Source organism: Ostrinia nubilalis, chromosome 10, assembly GCF_963855985.1.
Source record: "Ostrinia nubilalis chromosome 10, ilOstNubi1.1, whole genome shotgun sequence".
NCBI classification, from domain to species: domain Eukaryota; kingdom Metazoa; phylum Arthropoda; class Insecta; order Lepidoptera; family Crambidae; genus Ostrinia; species Ostrinia nubilalis.
In genome coordinates this window covers 6705386-6725908 of record NC_087097.1, presented here as the reverse complement: position 1 = coordinate 6725908, position 20523 = coordinate 6705386, and the positions used below count along the sequence as shown (strand labels likewise).

At 36.5% G+C, this 20523-nt stretch overlaps 6 protein-coding genes across 14 annotated transcripts; 3 read left to right on the top strand and 3 right to left on the bottom strand.

Annotated features, from left to right (window-relative positions):
• Positions 1-1175: 1175 nt before the first annotated feature.
• LOC135075751 (signal recognition particle receptor subunit beta) lies at positions 1176-3792 on the bottom strand. Its single transcript, XM_063970224.1, has 5 exons — positions 3526-3792; positions 3170-3339; positions 2944-3083; positions 2519-2650; positions 1176-2230 (listed from the first exon to the last, which is right to left on the bottom strand). Exons 1-5 carry the CDS (start codon positions 3626-3628, stop codon positions 2020-2022), a joined length of 756 nt encoding a protein of 251 aa, XP_063826294.1. The 5' UTR covers positions 3629-3792; the 3' UTR covers positions 1176-2019.
• A 275-nt stretch (positions 3793-4067) lies between these two features.
• LOC135075750 (pyridoxine/pyridoxamine 5'-phosphate oxidase-like) lies at positions 4068-6103 on the top strand. Its single transcript, XM_063970222.1, has 5 exons — positions 4068-4270; positions 4516-4672; positions 5266-5365; positions 5472-5731; positions 5840-6103. The coding sequence occupies exons 1-5, from the start codon at positions 4183-4185 to the stop codon at positions 6003-6005; spliced, it is 771 nt and encodes a 256-aa protein (XP_063826292.1). The 5' UTR covers positions 4068-4182; the 3' UTR covers positions 6006-6103.
• Positions 6083-8330, bottom strand: LOC135075748 (histidine protein methyltransferase 1 homolog). Of its 6 annotated transcripts, none has more exons than XM_063970217.1 (5): positions 8255-8330; positions 7524-7541; positions 6852-7079; positions 6586-6752; positions 6083-6499 (listed from the first exon to the last, which is right to left on the bottom strand). In XM_063970217.1, the coding sequence occupies exons 1-5, from the start codon at positions 8328-8330 to the stop codon at positions 6098-6100; spliced, it is 891 nt and encodes a 296-aa protein (XP_063826287.1). In that variant the 3' UTR covers positions 6083-6097. The 6 variants fall into 6 exon arrangements, with proteins under 6 accessions (XP_063826287.1, XP_063826289.1, XP_063826290.1 ...); XM_063970219.1 differs by lacking the exon at positions 8255-8330 and adding an exon at positions 7786-8026; XM_063970220.1 differs by lacking the exons at positions 7524-7541; positions 8255-8330 and adding an exon at positions 7786-8026.
• Positions 8112-12955, top strand: LOC135075752 (proteasome activator complex subunit 3). Of its 3 annotated transcripts, none has more exons than XM_063970225.1 (5): positions 8112-8220; positions 8821-8958; positions 9067-9285; positions 9691-9906; positions 11340-12955. In XM_063970225.1, exons 1-5 carry the CDS (start codon positions 8182-8184, stop codon positions 11481-11483), a joined length of 756 nt encoding a protein of 251 aa, XP_063826295.1. In that variant the 5' UTR covers positions 8112-8181; the 3' UTR covers positions 11484-12955. The 3 variants fall into 3 exon arrangements, with proteins under 3 accessions (XP_063826295.1, XP_063826296.1, XP_063826297.1); XM_063970226.1 differs by lacking the exon at positions 8112-8220 and adding an exon at positions 8386-8512; XM_063970227.1 differs by lacking the exon at positions 8112-8220 and adding an exon at positions 8387-8506.
• Positions 12956-14153: 1198 nt separating this feature from the next.
• LOC135075742 (uncharacterized) lies at positions 14154-16344 on the top strand. Its single transcript, XM_063970210.1, has 4 exons — positions 14154-14858; positions 14951-15200; positions 15331-15477; positions 16016-16344. The coding sequence occupies exons 1-4, from the start codon at positions 14298-14300 to the stop codon at positions 16075-16077; spliced, it is 1020 nt and encodes a 339-aa protein (XP_063826280.1). The 5' UTR covers positions 14154-14297; the 3' UTR covers positions 16078-16344.
• LOC135075739 (uncharacterized) lies at positions 16334-20506 on the bottom strand. Of its 2 annotated transcripts, XM_063970206.1 has the most exons (8): positions 20420-20506; positions 19686-19763; positions 19459-19586; positions 19143-19358; positions 18812-19016; positions 18331-18482; positions 17779-17988; positions 16334-16824 (listed from the first exon to the last, which is right to left on the bottom strand). In XM_063970206.1, the coding sequence occupies exons 2-8, from the start codon at positions 19732-19734 to the stop codon at positions 16645-16647; spliced, it is 1140 nt and encodes a 379-aa protein (XP_063826276.1). In that variant the 5' UTR covers positions 19735-19763; positions 20420-20506; the 3' UTR covers positions 16334-16644. The 2 variants fall into 2 exon arrangements, with proteins under 2 accessions (XP_063826276.1, XP_063826277.1); XM_063970207.1 differs by lacking the exons at positions 19686-19763; positions 20420-20506 and having other exon boundaries at positions 19467-19554.
• Between the last annotated feature and the right edge of the window lie 17 nt (positions 20507-20523).

The window sequence follows — 20523 nt, the reverse complement described above, 5'->3', positions numbered from 1 at the left end:
GTTTGCAGTGCCAGAAAACGTATGGAAGTAGTTATCGTAAAAAATAACCCCACAATATTGTGTTAAATTAACAAATCATGAATATGCATATTTGTGCACTTGTATTTTTTTAACCCTTCTTTTACATACATCATGAAAGGACACAATTCGAAACCCCATTTCTAAGGGTCTATCTATTGAATCGATTTTTATGAATATTCAAAAGGAACAATTAAGTTAATAAATAAATCAATATTGGCAATGATCTTGACGTATCGATGAGTCATGCAAGGGTAATTTAATAGTTAAAAGTAGGTGCATTTACTTCTACTTTTTATAGAGGGTGCTTACTGCTTGTGTTCATTGAAGAGCACCTGGAAATTTGATTATTATTATAACAGAGGCATAGTTTAAAATAAAGTTAAGTTTAAGTTTAGGTTTACATACGCATGTGCGAATGACGAATGTCCGAAAGCATTTATCGATAAAAATATCAAATATAATTACGTTTGTGCTAAAAAAAACTTCATTTGTACGATGATTTTATAGGTGTATTTAATTTATGTACAAGTTTACAATAAACTTGTAAGTAAATTTCTCTGCCAGTCAACCATTGAACCTAAAATTGTAACTGTATTTTTTTTATTAACAAACCGACCTTACGGAAATTCAAAATTTTGTGGCAACCTGCAGGACTTAAATCATCAGCTTCCAAAGCTTTAAAAGCTCTCGTTTTCCGAAAGCATAGCGCCATCTCTCGCTGGAGAAACGCACTACATATTGATAATTTAGATTTTTAAAGCAAGTGGGTAAAGAAAACCTCATCTTTCGACATTTAATAGTCCGTAACATCCGCGAGAGTGCGCTTTTTTGTGCGCGTGCGTATTTTTTTTTTGTTGGCCAGTTGACATTTATTTTGTCCAAAACTGTGTTTATCTTAGGAAACCTAGGCCTTGTCCTGAGTCCTGGAGGGCGAATTCGCCGCGAATCCTACGCACGTAGGATCATACGCGCGTTGGCGAGATACCAATACATTGCGTACACAAGACGCGCGAGTTGAAAATTCGCGCGTAAATCTCATCATACATACGCTCGTGTTCGCGCGAAGACATTCGCGGCGAATTCACCCTCCTAGACAAGGCCTTACATGCAGGTCCTAGCTTTATGAGGACGTTTTAAAACTTAGCATAATAAAATTATCTTTATTTTTTGTAGAAAAAGCTTTATTCATTGAAAAACTTAATGAGCAAAACATAATAAGTAAATTCGGTAAGACATTCATAAACAGTCACCTTTCATCACTTATTAATTAATCACAAACCATTAACATCCGACTATTATAATGCAGAAAAGTATTTATAATACTTAAAAAGACTACAATATCTTATTGGATAAAAAGGTTGGCATTTTACCAAGTTGTTGCTGGTAGTAATAGATACGGTTATCTCGAGGAGATCGCTTTCAGCGACAAGAGCGCCTAAAATGTTTCAATTGTTTTTTTTTTGTATGTATGGTGATGTACCTACAACAATCAATACAGTTCCTACCTCCCTATTTATAGTATAATTCAGAAAAGTATGTAAAATTGTTAAAAATACACTACAATATCATACTGGATTACATGGTTGGCACTTTCCATTTGGATAAATGCAATTTTATGACTAATTAATATAAATTATCTGACTTTAGTACTGGAGATAGGAAACAACTAAATGTCGTTTGAGTAAATATAACACCAAGTATATAATACAGAGAACTTCAGAGAAGGATTAAAAATGTTTAAAAACAGTCTTTTAAAAGACTACAAATATGATACTGGATTACATTGGTCTTTCACTTAACCAAAATAGTTCTTTCACAAAGAACTATTAATGTAAAATAGTTCTTTTATAAAAAACTATTTTTGTAATTTAATAGTCAATAAGGTATCGCCAATAACACTCGACTAGGCCATGTTAGTTTTATTACGATGTTTGAGATCATCTAAATAAGTTGGTTATAATTTCAATAACATGGCTTGGTTATGAAAATGCATTGCATTTAGAGACAGTCGATCCATTCTTTCAGCATTTTTAAGTCAGCATAGTCACGTTCATTACCAGTGTTCGCCGAACATTCAGCTACATCAACCTTGCAGTTCAGATGAGAGAACTGAAAATCTTTGCCTTGTTTGCCCAAAAATACAGCGGTATTCGTTTCTGCTGGGTCTACTGATTTCAGTTGGTTTGACTTGGTTACACGCACCAGGTTTCTGTAACAAAACAAGCAAGCTGTTTAGTTTTATGTAAAGTAACATATTATTTACACCGCCTAGCTTAATCATGGTTAAAAAAATACTAGAAAAATATTTAGAAAAATGACATAATAAATATCTTGAAAAAATCGAACTGCCTATAGCGGGAATTGAACCCACGACCTTTCGCTTGCCCACTGCGACTGCTTATTCCAATTGACATATGTACATAGAATTGGATAAACTTTCAAATTAGTTTGAGATGCAACTCTTGACACTAAAAAATTAAATAACTAAATGACATACATTTCCTTTTCCAATAAGCCCTTGATGACCTGGCTGCCTTTAGCAAGAGGCTGGTCCTGTTTGTTGCAGAGGATCAATAGCGGCGGATTGTAAAGTTGCACGATTGGGTCAGCAAGGATTGTGTACAAATACCTGGAAAAAGAATGACAACACTTATTAGGCATAACTTAGAATTTTTAGAAACAAGTAGTAGTTACTAAGGTTGGGCCCAAGTAAGTTCCCATTTAAATTTTAAACTTTTAAACTACATTTTGCAATTTTTAAGAAAGAACAGTTGGACTGTTAATTAAGAAGTTTACTGTACCACCATACAAGACCATTTTGTAAACATAAACACCTTTCTTAAATATAAATTGTAGTCCAAATTGTTGTTCCTAAATTGTCTAGAAACATTAAAATAAAATATAATTTAATTAAATACATACTCAGCAGCATCCCTAATTTCTTTCTGTATAGTAACCGAGTCAACTACGAAGACGATGCCCTTTGCTTTGTTTTTGTATTGATCGAAGAATTTATTCCTCAGCCTCTCTTGTCCAGGCAAGTCCACAAGAAGCATTGAATGCTGAAAAATACAGATTAACATAATCAATTTAGGAATACTAATAAAAAATGTAAGACAATGAAAATTCTAATTAAAATCAAGCTTACAGGGAGGGCCGGTGTCAAATACTCTTCTGTGTTTTCGCACATTGATGTGAATGTTTGCCTATACTGTGTATAAGCAAGTCTAACATAAATCAATGTTTTCCCGGAATCTGAGAGACCCGTCAGTAGAATGCATCTTCGAGGATATCGTTTATTATAGAGCCACCAGCAAACTAGAACAAGTTGAAAAATTAACACATGAAAACCAGACCAATATTGAGATAAGTACGACTATATTCTATTGCAGGACTACTGTCTACATAGCTAGCTACAGTCTACATGACTGGAATGGTTACTTAAAAATAATGTAATGTTGTCCAAAAACTGTTTTTAATCTTAAAGTGAATTATTGTACTTACACGCGGTTAAAGCAACAAGGAATAAACCAACAAAGGTTAAGAAGTCTATATTTTTCATTACATCGGCAGTATGCATCCTCTCTTTTAATACTTCTGGATCCATGGTTATGTTAAAGATTTACAAATTATTTCAATAAACTTTTGACGTTGTGGGCTTTCCACACTCGTTCAGTTTCGTTGTCACACGCGTCACGTCACGTCACAAACTCACAACAACAACCACAACCACCATCAGTGAATTTTATTCAATGAATTCGATCGATCGATTTCACGATTTCAGCAGTCAAAAATAAAAATGTCATGTCACTATTGTAATTTATTTATTTCGGTGGCAATACTTGTTGAAAAGTGAAGAATCCTCAAAATCTATAAAATTGTTTATAATAATTTATTAGTGTGATAAAAATACGGTTGATATTTTATTTAAAACTGAGGTTATTGTGAATAAAGAGACTTAAAAATAAAAACTCAAATAAGTGGGATAATTGAATGTTCAATTGAACTCGTGCGTACATCCCTATCACTGAAGAAAACATCTCACATTCATTGATCAATTTCGTCAGTGTTTTGATATGCATAGAACGTGAATTTGTAGATAGTTCTTCAATTATTTTTCCAGTAAGAGTATTTTAACTATATTTTTACAAGTGTTAACATATGGGATTAAACCGTTTCATATTTTTATTTACGAATCTGAGGAGTTCCAACTTCAACTTATATCACAAAATGAGTATCGACATTGGAGGTATGTAATTCAAAAATATTTCATTGGTATTTAAATACTTGAGCACTTAACTAAATTTCCTTTATAGGAGTTAAATAAATTACATTTAATATGAAAGGTTATAAGGAATATTATTTTCTTGATAGTAATTTCAGCCATAAAATATAAATAAAATAAAATAAATATACTTTAAGTGTACATGTTATGTCTTAGTTTTTAAAGTTACGCAATAAGTTTAACGTTATGTGTTTTAACCTTTGTTTTAGGTATGAGAATTAGGTATAAGGATAAAAATGAAACCTTTTTGGAAAAACATTTAGTTGCCAAAGAACCATTCGGGCAGTTTAAAGCCTGGTTTGAAGAAGCTTGTGGTCGTAAAGAGATTCTTGAACCTAATGCTATGTGCCTGGCAACAGCTACAAGGTATGTCAAGGATCCAGGAAAATGTTTTAAGTTATACTTGAATAGCAAATAAAATAAGTAAATAACTATTATAACAAACACATGAAAATATTAGATAAGATTATAATGGTTCGGTTTACAGTCTCTTATCAGCAGTTAATAGTAGGTATTACATTGTTCTCATTACATAATTTAGTCAACTCACAGTCTTACAATAGTTGTCTAATCTGAACTCAGTACAATCCTCACAACTAATTTAGCATCACGTTTTCCTCAATTAATTAACTTACTGGTAAGTAATTAATTAATAGTCCTGCATTGGTAACGTTTAGGTTCGTTCGTTCGAATGACGTTCACTGCTAGACAAAAGCCTCCCTTATAGATTTCCACAAAGACCGGTCCTGCGCAACCCGCACCCAGGCACCTCCCGTGACCTTCACCAGATCATCGGTCCTGAAGTAAAATTTTCGTATTTTTGCCTGAGTGTGGTGGATGGGTGACTTTATTTTTTATATCTTGATTGAGCTTTTAGTGTGGGATCAAGATGTTTGTTCTCTATTTAAACTTTAAGCTGAACCTACCTTAAATATTAACTTCTATTTCTATTTTTGTAGAGATGGATACCCTTCGGCACGCTTTGTTTTATGTAAAGGTTATGGCAAAGATGGATTTAAGTTTTTTACCAATCATGGCAGTAGAAAAGCCAAAGAAATGGTAAATACTAGTTTTATCTACTGACATTATAAATAATTTATATTAATACCAGTTGATATTTATATTTTTGGGATAAGGTAGATACACTAATTAATTGTTTTTCCAGAGTGATAATCCAAATGTTGCGGCTACATTTTATTGGGAAATCCTGAATAGATCTGTAAGAATCGAGGGCCATATTGAAAAGCTTCCTGAAGAGGAATCTACAAAATACTTCCATTCAAGACCTGTACCCAGTCAAATAGCAGCATGTGCAAGCTACCAAAGTACACCTATAGAATCCAGAGATATTCTATGTGAACGTGAAGCTGTGTTGGAAGCAGAATACATGATACCTGGAAAAGAAGTTCCGAAACCTGAATTTTGGTGACATATTTAATTTAATGAAATAACAGTATAAATTTTGTTTTGATATTGTTTATAGTTATTATAAGTGTTGTATAATGTTTATATATTTCCAACTTTATTTTCTAGGGGTGGATACATAATAATACCACGAGCTGTGGAGTTTTGGCAAGGTCAGCGGGATCGCTTGCATGACAGAATAAAATTCAGAAAGCTTCGGGACGGAGAAAATGTAGATGGAAAACTACTGCATCAAGGCGACGAGGGATGGGTTTACGAAAGGTTGTCTCCTTAAATCACATATTATTATATTAAGATCGATTTAAACACGGGTAAATGTCTTCCATTCAAATAAGTACACAATTATTTTAGTTAATAAATGGTTTATTATAATTTTCGCGTTATTTTTAATATTTCTCTCTGAATGCCATGAGTGTTTTTCCAACAGACTTCACAATCAAGAGATTTATTACTATTGATTGAACTTTCAAATTGCCTTATGCCACCCCCTACACCAAAATAACATGTCTTTGCAGCTACATAAACAACACCATCCTCCTTAAGTCTCTTTATGAATAGATTTGTTAGTTTTTCATAGTTATCTTCATTATAAATCGTCTCTGAAGTAAGAATAATGTCAAACTTGTCATCATCACCAAGTTTCTTATTAAAAGAACTCCAATCGCCCGAAAAGAAGTTACATTTCTTCAATTCTTGTTCCCATGCATCTTCTTCTTCGATATTCAAAATAACATTAGGTATTGTGACATATTCCAAGACTTCTCTATTCTGTAATAGTTAAGACCATTTTAATAACATTAATAATATTAGTAACAATAAAATTTTATTTATTTATCTATCATTATGATACTTACATAATCTTGGAATGTTACTTTTGATCCTTTTAGAAAGGAGTATATACCCAATATACCAGCCCCACATCCCAGGTCCAAAACCTTCTTGTCTCTCAATATAATTTTACTTTCATTGTCTGCTAAATACTCAAGCATGTCTTTTGTACACTCCCAAATTTTAAGGCCACCTAAAATGTAATGTACTTATTATGTAGGTATGTACTAATTACTATAACATGTAAAACACACGATAAAATCACTAAAGCCAACACTATTAAGTATCATACCTTCGTATATACCAGTTACCAGATCGCTATTTTCTTCTTCTGCTAGTTTTGAAGCGTTTTCCAAACTCATGTTAGCTATAGCTTCATTTACATTTATATGACCGATCTCTATGTCTCCACAAGTAAACATGTTAGCATGTTTCACCATTTCATCAAAATCCTTGAGTTGTTTAGATGGCATAACTTCTTCACACTCCTGCCATTTAATATTATCTTCTTTTTTTTCAACTAATGTAAAAAATAAGTAACATTATTACGTCATCAAGCTAAACCAAGTGATATCTTAAACAGTTGTATATAAGTGCGAATTTGCTATAAAAATAAGACTAAGTGTTATTATGAAAGTACCTAAATTATTCACATTTAAGTAGGTAATTTAAATCATATTATTAATAAATAATTTCACCTTCTTACTTATTGGATAGGTAGGTAATTTAGAGTGGGTTTATCAATAAAATCTATATGCTTACAATTCACACCATGTAAGAAACTTCTTAAATGACAATTACTTTTAATAATTTTAAGAGTTAGGTTTGTTGACAATAAAACAGATGCGAGCCGGGACATTTTTAAAACCACTGCCACTGCACTGATGCACTCGCATTTGTTTCATTCAGCGTTTTTTTTTTGTATGAGTAGGTAATTTGTTTTTATAAAAATGATATTTTTTACCTTTTTCATCGTCGACGTCTGCGTCACCAACAAAATTAAATCGGAATGACATATTATTAACCTATCTATTACATTAAAAAAGTATGTGTTGGAAATTGTTTTTTTAGAATTAACTTATTTAATTCAAGTTCCTAAATAAATTAAGAATAACGATGGCTAGAGGGCTACGATAGCAGTAACATTTGCTTACTGACTGCTTTAAAATGTGCTTTACTAAAATAAAATAATACGAATTCGAATAAAGTAATTCTTATGGCCTTACTAATAAGATCGATTATTCTAAACATTGTAGATCAGCTGGAATAAGAAACACACAAACTTGACACTTAAGTGTCAAATCTGACATTGAAAACCAAGGGCCGCTCATAAAATAATAATTCAATTGAACATTCAATTGATTAACTTTAAGTTAAAAGGTAATTAATTGTGACGTGTAATTAATTGGTAAGTAACTTTATTAATCTAAGTAAGTAACTAAGTCGGCGTCTGTGTTTATGATATTATATTTCTTTAATTAATTCGGCGCGAAAAAAGTCCTTTTCTATCTCCGGTTGGTCGTCGGAAAAGTACAAAAAGAATGAAAAATTAAAAAGTAAAACGACATTATGTTGTCAAAATACGACGGGAAACGGGGCTAATGAAATAAATTATTCTTAAAATGGCATCTGACTCCAGTTTAGAGGAGACGTTGGTTAAGGTAAATTATTTTGTTTGAATTAGATTTTACTTACGAAAATGATAAAGGAACGCGTTTTTTTCGATTACACATTTCTTTCTCAATCTACGACTCATTCGTTTTAATGACATTCGTTCATTCACATAACCGTTCCATTATTGTTCATTCACTCATTCGCACACGAGTTGTTGGGAGTCGCGAATTTAAGTGAAACGTTTGTCATTTCTCCAGAAATCAATTAATTCGGTTTATAATAATTAAAGTATAGTAATTAATCTCTAAAACAATGACAGACGTTGCGTTAAAGGTAAAAGTGTGTATTATTCTTCTACCTACTTACAATTTTTACTTTGTTTGACGTAGTATGTAACGTATGATGATTAGTGTGCTTGACCTTAGATTTTTCTGTTGTATTACAATGAATTAGTATTTAATAGTCTAGTGTTTCATGTTTCATAAAATTTTTGATTGTTCTATGGGATAAACATGCCTATTATTGACTCGGCAACAACATAATTTGGCCATGGTCAACATAACCTCAATAGCGGCCATGGGGATAATGGTTTCCGATAATGATTCAGATATTATTTCACCATAATTGTTGCCTGTGCATTATTTCAGGTCCAAGAATACAAAGACTCTCTGAAGCAGAAGGCTGAACATTTAATAATCAAAGGATTTCCAGAAAAAATAGTGAAATTGAATGAATTACTAGAGAAATCAAATTTCCAAAGCCGCGACTTAGCTGATGTGCATCAGGTACCTACTTACTAAAGATTACTTTAACAATAATCATAATTGTGTTGTTCAAATACTTGATATAAATGTTTATATTTATGAGAATGAGAAACAAACCTCTGTTTTCAGGATCTAAACATTCCAGTTCCGCCTCCTGCTTCTTCAGCTAATGAACCAAATGCTAAGCGCCCACGAGTGGACTCCTCCGAAGTGTCCAGCAACACTACTGTAGAAGGCACACGGGTGTACTCCCTGCCCAACGGCACAGTACCATGCAACAAACCACTCAGTGACCTCATACATCTTGTCAAGCCTCACATCAGAGAACTTGTTGAAGATTCTAATCTAGTTAGTACATGATTTTTGTTTCAAGAAATGTGGTGTCCTCTCCAATAGACTGATCAACTGTTAAATCTAAATATATTAACTGTTAAATCTAAATATATTAGGATAAATTGGAGATTTTGTATCTCATTACTTTGCAATCTAAGATATCTTGCTAAAATCCTATCCAGTTCCCATTTGCTATTGGTGTGGTGTTCAGCATTACGATTTGTTTACTATTTTAGGGTTATAGTTTGTTATAATATTGCTCAATCAATTTTATAGGGATTATAAAGCCATTTTGGTGCTATGGGCCACAAAATACTACTATTTAACAACGAAAAGGAGACTGCCATGTTTTTAACTACTGAAGAGGAAGTCCAGAATTTATTGATGCTCACTAACATTATTGCTTTTTCCAATTTGCAGCTGAAAATGTGGATCTCCTTCATGATTCCCAAAATTGAAGACGGAAACAACTTTGGTGTATCAATACAAGAGGACACACTCGCAGAGATTCAGTCGGTGGAGTCAGAGGCGGCTGCATTTTTTGACCAAATCTCAAGATATTTTATTTCGAGAGCAAAGATTTTGTCGAAAGTTGCCAAATACCCACATATTGACGATTACAGGAGAGCAGTCAGAGTAAGTATTTTATTTTTTAAATAAAGATCCAAACCATCAAAATATAAATCACAATCATCAAGTCCTAAATCCCAACTAATATTATAAATGCGAAAGTAACTCTGTCTGTCTGTCTGTCTGTTACGCTTTCCCGCTTAAACCTCGCAACCGATTTTGATGAAATTTGGCATAGAGATAGTTTGAGTCCCGGGAAAGAACATAGGATAGTTTTTATCCCGGTTTTTGAAACAGGGACGCGCGCGATAAAGTTTTTCTGTGACAGACAAAATTCCACGCGGGCGAAGCCGCGGGCGGAAAGCTAGTCGTTTATGCTCAGAATGCCAACTTCTCAAAATGCCAACCGCTCGCAAAATGACAACTTCGCAGAATGCCAACTTCTCGAAATGCCAACTTCGCGAAATGCCAACTTCTCAAAATGACAACTTCTCGAAATGCCAACTTCTCGAAATGACAACTTCTCATAATGACAACTTACAATAATGAATGCAGGAGCAGTGAATGCTACCACAAATAATAAAAATAATTAAAAAGTCCATATATTTACATTATCTCAATATCTTTATTTGTTACTATACAATCAATCAATACACTAGGGTCGTATCGCATCAATCTCTCATCTCAAATGTCGATTGAATGACATACACCTATATAATTGTTACAATCATTGTCAAAATCGGATAAACAAAAGCCAGATAAGGTCACAGTACACTTTAAATCATAAAATAGTGTATGGCGAAAATAATGATACGTTATGAGGGTAGTTTTAAAAAATGCACAAGTTATACTTGTCAAAATTATATCGCCCTTGTAATGTGTTAATTTATGTAGTAAAATAATTGTTTTGCTGTTACAGACCGTACCTGGTTTTTGTTTATCTCATTTTATGTGTATGTCAATCAATAGACATTTGAGATGAGAGATTGATGCGATACGACCCTAGTGTATTGATTGATTGTATAGTAACAAATAAAGATATTGAGATATTGTAAATATATGGACTTTTTAATTATTTTTATTATTTGTGGTAGCATTCACTGCTCCTGCATTCATTATAATTGTAAGTTGTCATTATGAGAAGTTGTCATTTCGAGAAGTTGGCATTTCGAGAAGTTGGCATTTTGAGAAGTTGGCATTTCGCGAAGTTGGCATTTCGAGAAGTTGGCATTCTGAGAAGTTGTCTTTTTGCGAGCGGTTGGCATTTTGAGAAGTTGGCATTCTGAGCATAAACGAAGCTAGTGATGTAATAAAATAATCTTACATCTGTAATTATGTACTTTTTTGCATAGTGCCAGAATTTTAACCAGTTGATTAACAAATTGTGGGGTCTGGCTATATTATCCTGTAGGGACATTCAGATTAAACATTGACTTACTATTAACTCTTATGTTATGACATCAATTCATCCATTTTTACAAGATTATTTTTTTTTCTAGGAATTGGACGAAAAAGAGTATCTTTCACTATGGCTGGTGATGTGCGAGATCCGCAACCGCTACTGCTCACTTCACGACATTGTCATCAAAAACCTCGAGAAGATCAAGAAGCCGCGTTCGTCTAACGCCGAATCACTATACTAGGCCTCCTCTATCGCAATTAGTATTTTAGTCACATGCAGTTGTAAGAATAATTCCTCGTGGACTTAAGAGTAATTGATGCTATCGCGTTCCATTTTTATTCACTAAATGAGATAGCTAGCTGCTTTTTTACTTTCGACTTTATGTGCAAGTTATTGCATTGGATTTTGTAACTGAAATTGTACTTAGGTGCTAAATATCTTGACTATAGTTATTGTCTGATGTTTCAATTCAACATCACCTCTTATTCTCCAATAAGAAATAATCCAACTGGCCTGTATTCTCTATCAGCTTGTCTCAAGGGTGCGCCACAAAATAAACGGCACAGAAGTAAAGTACAAAGGGCTACTTGAGCTTACACATAAAAACATCGCTCATGGACACAAAGTACCGGAACCGGTCGGAGCAGTTCTGTTTCACAGACGACACGACACGCGCTATGTAACATTTTTTGTGAATGATAGGGCACCAAAAATTTACTTATTCTAATTATTCTGCTTCTTTAAATTCAGCTTTGAATAGTGAATCGTTTTTCATACTTCCAGTTCATGCCTAAACAAGAGTTGACCTAGCGCGACCGTCGATAAAAAAAGGACGCACAAGCTTTACTTCTCTCCTTTTTGTGGCATTTATGCCCGTTTTTACCATCAATTCCTAATTTTTAGTGAGCCCTATGGAAAAAAAATCATATTATGTGTTTTACCATAGGCGTCACTTAAAAGTTTGGGATTGAAGGTGAAAACGGGCATTAGGCTACTTTAGGCTATTAGGCAGTGACATGTTTTCTTGATAAAAATCAATAAAATTCTCGTGGGTGGGTAGCTCTGCTGAGTGCTATACCTCAGTCTCAGTATTTGCCAGTGCAGTTTTCTAATGGAGAAACATTTAAGTAAATTTAATTTTATTAATGCCTTACGCCTTTAAATTTGTAAATAAGAAGCTTTACCCAGTAGGCCTTTACTTCATCTGGTGAATAAGAATGGAACATTTTGTCATGTAGTGCTTATAGCAAGGTGATAGGATGACAACATATTAACGATATCATGAGACTGACTGTTAGGATTAAAATTTGTACACGGTCAGCCAATTTGTGGTTACCACAGGTCTTAACTTTGTTTTGTGTTGACGAATGAACTTCTTTTATCTGATCAGAATGCGACTAGTGCTAGGTCAACTTGCTATAACACTACATTTTTTTTCTATGACAGTGATTCCAAAACTTCTCATAATTAGATCTTAATTTAAGTGCATAATATATTGGCATATTCTTATTAGATACTTAATGCAGTTCCCTTTAAGATTAATGAATGGACCTAATTTATTTCTAGAAAATTTCAGTTATAAAGTGCCTGTAAAGATCGAGGTTGACGATTCCCATCTACTTTAAAAGTGATATTGATTGGCTGTTAGTCAACATTTATTTAAATATGTACCCTATGTCAATAACATTAAAATACATTTTTATGAATGTGTAATTTATGTCTTTTATTTCACTGTTCAAAACTTTCTACTTTCTAGAGAACTTTGTCTTTTTATGTACCTACTGAAGATTCAGAAAAGTAGGCATCTAAATTGGCGATGCTTGTTTTAAAAGGTTACAATCTTTTCGTATAGTAACGACGAATTTGTAACAAAAATACGCCTCCAGCACCACTGCTATCCAGTATGGACAGGCCTGGCTCACTCCGCGCGGTACATCCGATAATTACCTACAGCGAAGCGCCCCGCCGGCGGGTATTATATCAGTCGAGTGTATATAATAGTAGTCTTTGGTCGAGTGTCACGCGCGCGCTCGTCAGGACGCTGGCGCGTGGCGTGCGTTGTAGTAGTATGATTATTATTCTATGATCGAAGTATTATTTAAAAATGGACATAAAGAGAAAGAAATATTGTGCGGCGTTCGGGTGTTTAAATTCGAAAAGTAATCTACCGGATTTATCTTTTTTTTTCGCTTTCCAAAGATGCTGAAAGGTATGTTGGCCATGTAGGTAATCAATAATTCTTAGGATAGTATACAATAATTCTTAGGAACCTAACCTACCATGAAGGTTTTCCATAATGAATGCATACTTACCTACATACGTACCTCATTACAAATAAGTAGATTAATTATTTTTTCACTAGACAGCAACCCTAACAGCTTAAGAAGAGTTCAGAGGCACGCGATAGAAAGAGACAAAACTTGTAGGTGAATAAAATTGTAGGTACGTAGTGCTGTGCGAGCTGAATTCCACTGTATCGCGTCGTAGCAAGACTCGCATTTATTTAAATCGTCTTGCGGAGTAATCCTTCTGTACCTGTACTATTACTTATTCTGTGGTATGGACTAATTACATTACATTCGTGTATGTGGAATTCGTACAGGAAATCTTTACGATTTGTGATATACTGTAAGCGACATTGTAAACGACTTCATGCGTCAGGGTCATCTACGAATTTTCGGGCCATAAATTTTATTGTGGCGCATTTTCACAGAGCGCCGGGTTGGTTCCATTTGGCGCCGGGTTCGTTCCATTTGGCCATATGCCGCTCGGGATAGGCGCCCCGGTTAGCCCCCCTAGAGTCGTGCCTCTGTGACGTCATGAAAGACATTTTTGGCGTGTTTTTGGCTACGATAAAATCTAACTGGCCGCAAAGAAAATTGTTCGAAATCGTAACGAAATTGACATGACATTCTTTGAGTAAGATAATTTGACAGCCGTTAAGCTTTCACTCATATATTTTTTACATTTATTTTAGCATTGATATTGTAGCGTATACTTATAGCTGAGAATTTGTTTGGTTGCTTTTACTTAGTTATGGAAATATTTTAAAGAAATGGCGAGCCACTTCGACAGGGGAAACTTTGGAGATAGCGCACGGAACAAGCCCGAATGGGATTTGCTAACTAAAAATTCTAATCATGTATTTGACGGAGCAGGCGAGAATGTTCAGTATCATAGTGATTCGGAGTCCTTGGGCTCCAGGAAGAGCAAGACCAGGTACATCAATCCGGCGATTTACATTGAGACAGTCGAGGCGACACATTCGGTGACGTCACTGCAGACAGATTCATGCATTGATGACGTGACACCACACCCACACAGTAGCTACCGGAGCAATTCTACTCCGTTTCTGAGCGGACGCGATAGCGATTCATCGGGTAGCGTCAAAAGGAAGTCGTGCCGTTTGACAGAAAACATCAAAATTAATAACGATCAAAATGCAGAAGAGGAGACTCCTCGCTACAGTCGTACTTATCGCGAGGACGGAGCTGACACGTTCAGGTTATCGGTTGCATCGATCTCTACCACCACGACGGCTAAGGAGGAGCGCGAGCGAAATGAGAAAAAGAAGCAGGACGCTTTCAAGCAGTGGTTAGCGCGGAAAGAACAAGAGGTGAGTAGGACAGTTTCAAGTGTCATAATTTATTTGTTATACCTATCTCTCGTGCATTTTCATTAAATTTTATTTTCAATCCTTGTTCTCAGAAAAAAGACAAGCTACGGCAGGAGAAGATGAAGCAACAAACGGCGCCGGTGACGTCACAGCAGCAGCGTGAAGAATCTTTCCGGCGCTGGATGGAGCGCAAGCGCGCGCAGATGGAGCGCCGGCGCGCCGACGAGATCATGCGCCAGTACCGGGACAACGAGCGGCTGGAGCGAGAGCGGACTAAACGCGAGAGGGAGAAGGAAGAGAAGCTCAACGATTGGATCAGGAAGAAGGAGGAGGAGATAAAATGTGAGTAGAGGCCTAGGCTTCCTAATCCTACCTAAGTCTCTGGCTATTAAATGGCGTTGGGCAAGTTATTTCTCGTTTTCAGAATATAATACTAACATTTAGTAATATCGAAATATTTGTTTATCCGTAGCGATGAAGACCCGCGAAGAGCGCCGAGCGGCGCGGCAGGCGATCGAGGAGGAGCGCCGGCGGTCGAAGGGCGAGCGCGCGTACCGCGACTGGCTGCGGACTAGCAAGAACAAGCCGCTGCCCGTGCCTCTCAACCAGGGCGAGCTCAGTAAGTTCTTTATGATATCCTTGTATGAGGGACAGGATAGTTTCTAACAGTAGAGGAATCGGTGCAGTGAAGGTCGAAGCTCGCGTACCGCGACTGACTGCAACCCACTCGTGGTAAGCTAAATATGCTTGTGTTATGAGTGTTCACACCACAATATTTAGCCGAGCGGCGCGCGGCGGCGGGGTTCGAACCCGCGCCGCATTCTTCGGATCACGGTGGTGGTCAGTGGTCAATCGTGACTGGTTGGTACAAAATCCATACGGGAATAACAATGGAGCGTTACTTTTCATAAAACCCATTAGATAGGATCTAATTATAGCTTCGGATATCATGGAAATAAATCTGTGATAAATCTTAGCACTAACTAAGGTTTAAAATATTTTAATTGCATTGCATGACGCTTGTCGTGTCTGATAATTATGTTCAATGCAGATATTTTATAGGCAACGCGATATAATCTTTAATGCTAAGTTTTATTTACGTTGATGTACTTATACATCCGATTTTTTTCTGATGCCTTTTATTTCGTTGGTACCAGGTATGCGGGGATCGGTGTCACAGATGTACATAAACCCAATCCCATGGCAGTCTCCCACTTGACGTTTTAGAAGATTCTCCAACGTCTATGGGGACAAACTTATACAAATCCATAATTTTTCAATTTCGGTAATACCTACGTATATTTTTTATGTTTAAATTCCTACCATGTTGTATGATATCGCTGTTATTTCTCGGCAGTTACGTGTATTTTAGATTAAATTTTCATTTTTAGATTAACGTTTTGTTGTAGTTCAATTTATTATTATCACGGTTGTTATTAGGATATGAACGTGTTTAGACAAAATAAAACAGACTGTTTTAACTTTATCTGATTTTTTATTTCTAAATCTAGAATAAATTTTCTTTAACAGGGTCCCGTCAAGTATAAAGTCGAATAATACGATAGAAAATTCACAAATACTACGTTTAAACATTCGGCACACGAGATCTAAAGTTTCAATTTTACACCAAAATAAAATTATATTGCAATAGGTGCGTAAAAAGCGTTTTCTAGTCATTCATCGCTATCCATTCATCCAGAGCAAAATTCCTGTTTTTTTTTTGTTTTCTAAGGGTGCTGAATTGTTACACTATGGCTGCATAGAGATGTCGATCTTATCACTTCTTTCAGTAAGCTTCCTCCTCTTCCTTGAGCCGTAGTATGTCGGATTTGTTCATAAAGTAGTACGTGGGCTGACGCCCCTTCAGGTCTTTCAGGACACGCTTGGCCCCTGCCCGTATTAGTACTCTGCTCAGTGACTCTATCTTCTCTACTCCCATCGCGTAATGTAGTGGTGTGCGTTCCAACTGGAATTAAGAAAATGTTGGTTGAGTTTCGTCACGTTTCGTAACCTAATGAGGGGGCTATCGTTTTAGCGCTCACCAGTTAGCGCCACTGTAGAGTAAGGTCCTGTCACTTGCTAGTAGCGAAGACAGTGGCACCAACTTGTGAGCGCTAAAGTGGTAGGAGGACTATCGCATTTGCACTCATCAAGATGGCGCCACTGTAGAGTAAGGTCCTGTCAATCGCCAGGGGTGCCAACTGTTAAGTATATAAACGATAGCCCTCATTGAACCCAATTCCATTCTTAAGTATTTTTTATAGGGTGACCTGAAATTATGACTATTGATAACAAATTTTTTCAGTATTTAGTTGCGGCGTTTTAACTTTTCCGAATGTAGAATCCACTGTATTCTAATTTGGAAATTCTAAGTAATTTTCGATGTATTTTTGGGCCTATAATTATAATCGCTTACACCCACACCATTATCAATCACACCCAAACAGCATTAATGACACCCTCGCCTCGAGCCACGCCCTACCACGCATTACCAGTGTGCTTTGTAACTGATTTGGTACTGATTACCGAACTTCACCATCACGTTACCGGCGTGTAAATGGTTGCTTTTAAAGATAAAGTGGATAGCAAAACTAATAACAAACTCGTATCCAATAAAATAATTTAGTTAAAAAGTATTTAGTTAAAAACTAGCTTCCCGCCTGCGGCTTCGCCCGCGTTGAATTTTGTCTGTTACAGAAATACTTTATCGCGCGCGTCCCTGTTTCAAAAACCGGGATAAAAACTATCCTATGTCCTTTCCCGGGACTATAACTATCTCTATGCCAAATTTCATCGAAATCGGTTCAGTGGTTTAGGCGTGAAAGCACGACAGACAGAGTTACTTTCGCATTTATAATATTATAGTATACGATTCCCCTAAAACTACATAAGATTCATTAGCATTAAATCAAAGACTTACATTGTCCCCTATCCTCAGCAATTCCGGGAAGGATTGCGCCAAGTAAGCCACGATATCCTCGTGCTGGGCCAGCACGGCTATGTGCATTGCCGTTCTGCCGAAGGTGTTCTGTCCCCTAGCGAGGGTCCTGCCACCCTCAGCCGAGAGCAGTTCCTCGACAGCCGACAGGTCGCCTCGTCTGATCGCTCCGTGAAGGGATTCCCGTGATTCCTTGAGATATAAACAACGGAGAATAAAATAAAATTGTACAAGGCAGGTGAAGGCATTGACCACTGAGGCAGCAAATGGCTCGGCGAAATTCGTATCGCCTAATAGACAATGATTGTTACCATTGAGATGGTACTGCGTCGTGGGCTACCCGCAGTTTATTAGATACAATAAAAACATCACCCTTATTTTTTGGGCAGTTGTTGGGTAAAAAGTAGTATACCAAATTTTATCAAAATCTATCAAGCCGTTCTTGAGTTATAAATGGTGTAACTAACTATGGCTGAGATGATGATGACGTTGAGCTAACACCACGTTGTTTTATGTAAGTATAAAAACATTTACCTCGAAGGTAGGTATCGAAGCAAGCAGGCTTCCCATTTCAGTGTCACGCCGTTGAGTGATTACTTCCATTATTGGCATCCCTTCCTCGTCCACTACATCCAAAATGTGGTCGTATCCTTCCAATAAAAGCTCCATTATTTTCTCTTTGTTCCCTGAAAAAAAGTAGTTATAAAATAGAGTAGGGTCTGAATGTTTAATAGGTACTTTTTCTTTGTACTGGCTGAGAGACCGTCAGGTGTCTATGAAAAATTACTGAAACGCCTGAAGTTGAATATGTACTATGTTATCGATTTGTATTTCTCAAGAAACACTTATTATTTATTTATGCGAAGAAAACGATGATTCATTTTCAGTCGAAAGATATATTTGAGGGAGCATCCCCCCACTCTAAAATCGACGGTGCCTGCACTTGCCCATTAGTTTTTATGAAATTCAGTTAGGACTTAAATTTACTAAGGGTTGTCACAAGCTCTCGACTTACCCCTGGCGGCCAAGTGGACGACCCACCTATCTATCTCAGCCGTGTTTTCTGGCACATTAGCCTGAATAGACACGTCTCTTGCTGTTCGGTACAACTCGTCCCTGTAGCCCAAACTGACGTCCGATTCTTGGAGAAGTTGGAATAAGGCGTTCCTGGTATGCGTTCTTGCAGCTGCGAAGTGCAGCATCGACTGTCCATGCTCGTCCTGCAAAAATAAAAAACTGTTGTACCTACTTACTGCCTACTTCAAGACTCCGAATATTTCCCCGATTTTTAATACACTGCTTCCAAAATTTTAACTATTAATATTAAGAAAATTTTGAGCACTTACTCTATTGGCACTGCTGAAAGCAGCCTCGGGGCCATCAGGGCTGATCTCTGGCTGTGGGTCCACGGTTACGACGTCGATGGGCCGGTGCCGCGTCGCCGTCCGAGTCCCAGTTCGCTTGTCGGTGATCACAGGAACTTCTGGCTCCGGTGGCTGTGAAGGCGGAGCATCATTGTTCTCTACCTCAGCCATCTGACGCGCTACGAACACTTTTGATTCCTGTTCACAAAGGTCCCAGTGGTGTTTTAATTTTTTTTCATGCACTAAGTGATCAAATCACTGCATTTCAATAACAGTAAAGAATACATTGTTGGCTCACCTGCGTACCTAAATGAGGCTTTTCATGGTCAGGAAAGTTGTGTAGGAAACTTGCAAGGAACGCGACCGGATCTTTAGGCTTTGCGTTTGCCACTTCGGTCAGACCTTTAATCAAAGGATCGCCGAGAGCTGCAAGAACGTTGTCCGCGTCATGAGAGTCTTTAACATTCGCTACGTTCATTTTAAATTATTTTAAAACTTAGTTAAAAAGTTCGCGTAAATGCTTACACTTAGCAAGATATCTGCCCTCTTCCGTCCGAAAGACGGGAATGTCCATGTGACCATTGGTGGCTTGAGGGGTTGTACCTGAAATCGATCAATTATTAACTGTGACGGCCTTCGGCACACTAGTGGGGGTATTGAATACATGTGATAATACACGCCAGTGTACACCTGGTAGAATGCGCGGTTGGACGTCATTTGTCAGCTGTGGTGGTCGAGTAAACTACACACAAAGGCACTTTTAACTCTCTTCTGGAACCATAATAATTGATACGACCTAGCTAGTGTATCGATCAGTCATTATGAAGTCCAGTTAATGATAGGCTTGACATCGATATACGAAAACGTTTTATACCTTTAATGATACTGTATTTATCTGGTTTATCACGGGCTAAGTTATTATTTATTCAATATCTAATACAGTTAAGTAATAAGTTTCAAGGCAATTGGATTTAGGTATTTTCCATAAAGTTTTCAGCATGTTGTAATTTTAGAAATGGCCTTAAAATGAAATATCTATAACAACTGAAAAGTTATCAATAACACGTAATAACATCACACACTATCTAATGTTGGAAAGACAGGAATGGCTGGTGGTGAGCGTGCAGTAAAATACAAAAGCGTCAATATTTCAAACTGTCTGGTGTACGAGTAGCAAGCGTGAACGTTTTGCAATCACGTCACTCCAAAATGTAACTCACACGAACACGCGACACGATGCACGATAGTACAATACTGACCTAAAAGTTTCAGAAGAATTCGATAGATGTTTAAAGTCGCTCATCTTCAGCCATAGGTATGTAGTAATTTCAGCACCTAAATCTTTCCAACATTCGACATAATT

What these genes read in the sequence shown, in the direction of transcription:
- LOC135075750 (XM_063970222.1), top strand. Translation starts at nt 4,183, where the DNA reads ATGGGATTAAACCGTTTCATATTTTTATTTACGAATCTGAGGAGTTCC. An exon ending in AATGAGTATCGACATTGGAG is followed by an intron (nt 4,271 to 4,515) that starts GTATGTAATTCA and finishes CCTTTGTTTTAG; the next exon opens with GTATGAGAATTAGGTATAAG. An exon ending in GTAGAAAAGCCAAAGAAATG is followed by an intron (nt 5,366 to 5,471) that starts GTAAATACTAGT and finishes TTGTTTTTCCAG; the next exon opens with AGTGATAATCCAAATGTTGC.
- LOC135075739 (XM_063970206.1), bottom strand. Translation starts at nt 19,734, where the DNA reads ATGGACATTCCCGTCTTTCGGACGGAAGAGGGCAGATATCTTGCTAAG. An exon ending in CTTTCAGCAGTGCCAATAGA is followed by an intron (nt 19,017 to 19,142) that starts GTAAGTGCTCAA and finishes TTATTTTTGCAG; the next exon opens with GACGAGCATGGACAGTCGAT. An exon ending in TGCTGAGGATAGGGGACAAT is followed by an intron (nt 16,825 to 17,778) that starts GTAAGTCTTTGA and finishes TCTTAATTCCAG; the next exon opens with TTGGAACGCACACCACTACA.
- LOC135075742 (XM_063970210.1), top strand. Translation starts at nt 14,298, where the DNA reads ATGGCGAGCCACTTCGACAGGGGAAACTTTGGAGATAGCGCACGGAAC. An exon ending in TAGCGCGGAAAGAACAAGAG is followed by an intron (nt 14,859 to 14,950) that starts GTGAGTAGGACA and finishes CCTTGTTCTCAG; the next exon opens with AAAAAAGACAAGCTACGGCA. An exon ending in GAAGGAGGAGGAGATAAAAT is followed by an intron (nt 15,201 to 15,330) that starts GTGAGTAGAGGC and finishes GTTTATCCGTAG; the next exon opens with CGATGAAGACCCGCGAAGAG.
- LOC135075751 (XM_063970224.1), bottom strand. Translation starts at nt 3,628, where the DNA reads ATGGATCCAGAAGTATTAAAAGAGAGGATGCATACTGCCGATGTAATG. An exon ending in CCTTGTTGCTTTAACCGCGT is followed by an intron (nt 3,340 to 3,525) that starts GTAAGTACAATA and finishes AACTTGTTCTAG; the next exon opens with TTTGCTGGTGGCTCTATAAT. An exon ending in GGCTTATTGGAAAAGGAAAT is followed by an intron (nt 2,231 to 2,518) that starts GTATGTCATTTA and finishes GTTTTGTTACAG; the next exon opens with AAACCTGGTGCGTGTAACCA.
- LOC135075748 (XM_063970216.1), bottom strand. Translation starts at nt 7,418, where the DNA reads ATGTCCCGGCTCGCATCTGTTTTATTGTCAACAAACCTAACTCTTAAA. An exon ending in TTTCTTACATGGTGTGAATT is followed by an intron (nt 7,080 to 7,321) that starts GTAAGCATATAG and finishes TTTTTACATTAG; the next exon opens with TTGAAAAAAAAGAAGATAAT. An exon ending in GGTAACTGGTATATACGAAG is followed by an intron (nt 6,753 to 6,851) that starts GTATGATACTTA and finishes ATTACATTTTAG; the next exon opens with GTGGCCTTAAAATTTGGGAG.
- LOC135075752 (XM_063970225.1), top strand. Translation starts at nt 8,182, where the DNA reads ATGGCATCTGACTCCAGTTTAGAGGAGACGTTGGTTAAG. An exon ending in ACTTAGCTGATGTGCATCAG is followed by an intron (nt 8,959 to 9,066) that starts GTACCTACTTAC and finishes CTCTGTTTTCAG; the next exon opens with GATCTAAACATTCCAGTTCC. An exon ending in ATTACAGGAGAGCAGTCAGA is followed by an intron (nt 9,907 to 11,339) that starts GTAAGTATTTTA and finishes TTTTTTTTCTAG; the next exon opens with GAATTGGACGAAAAAGAGTA.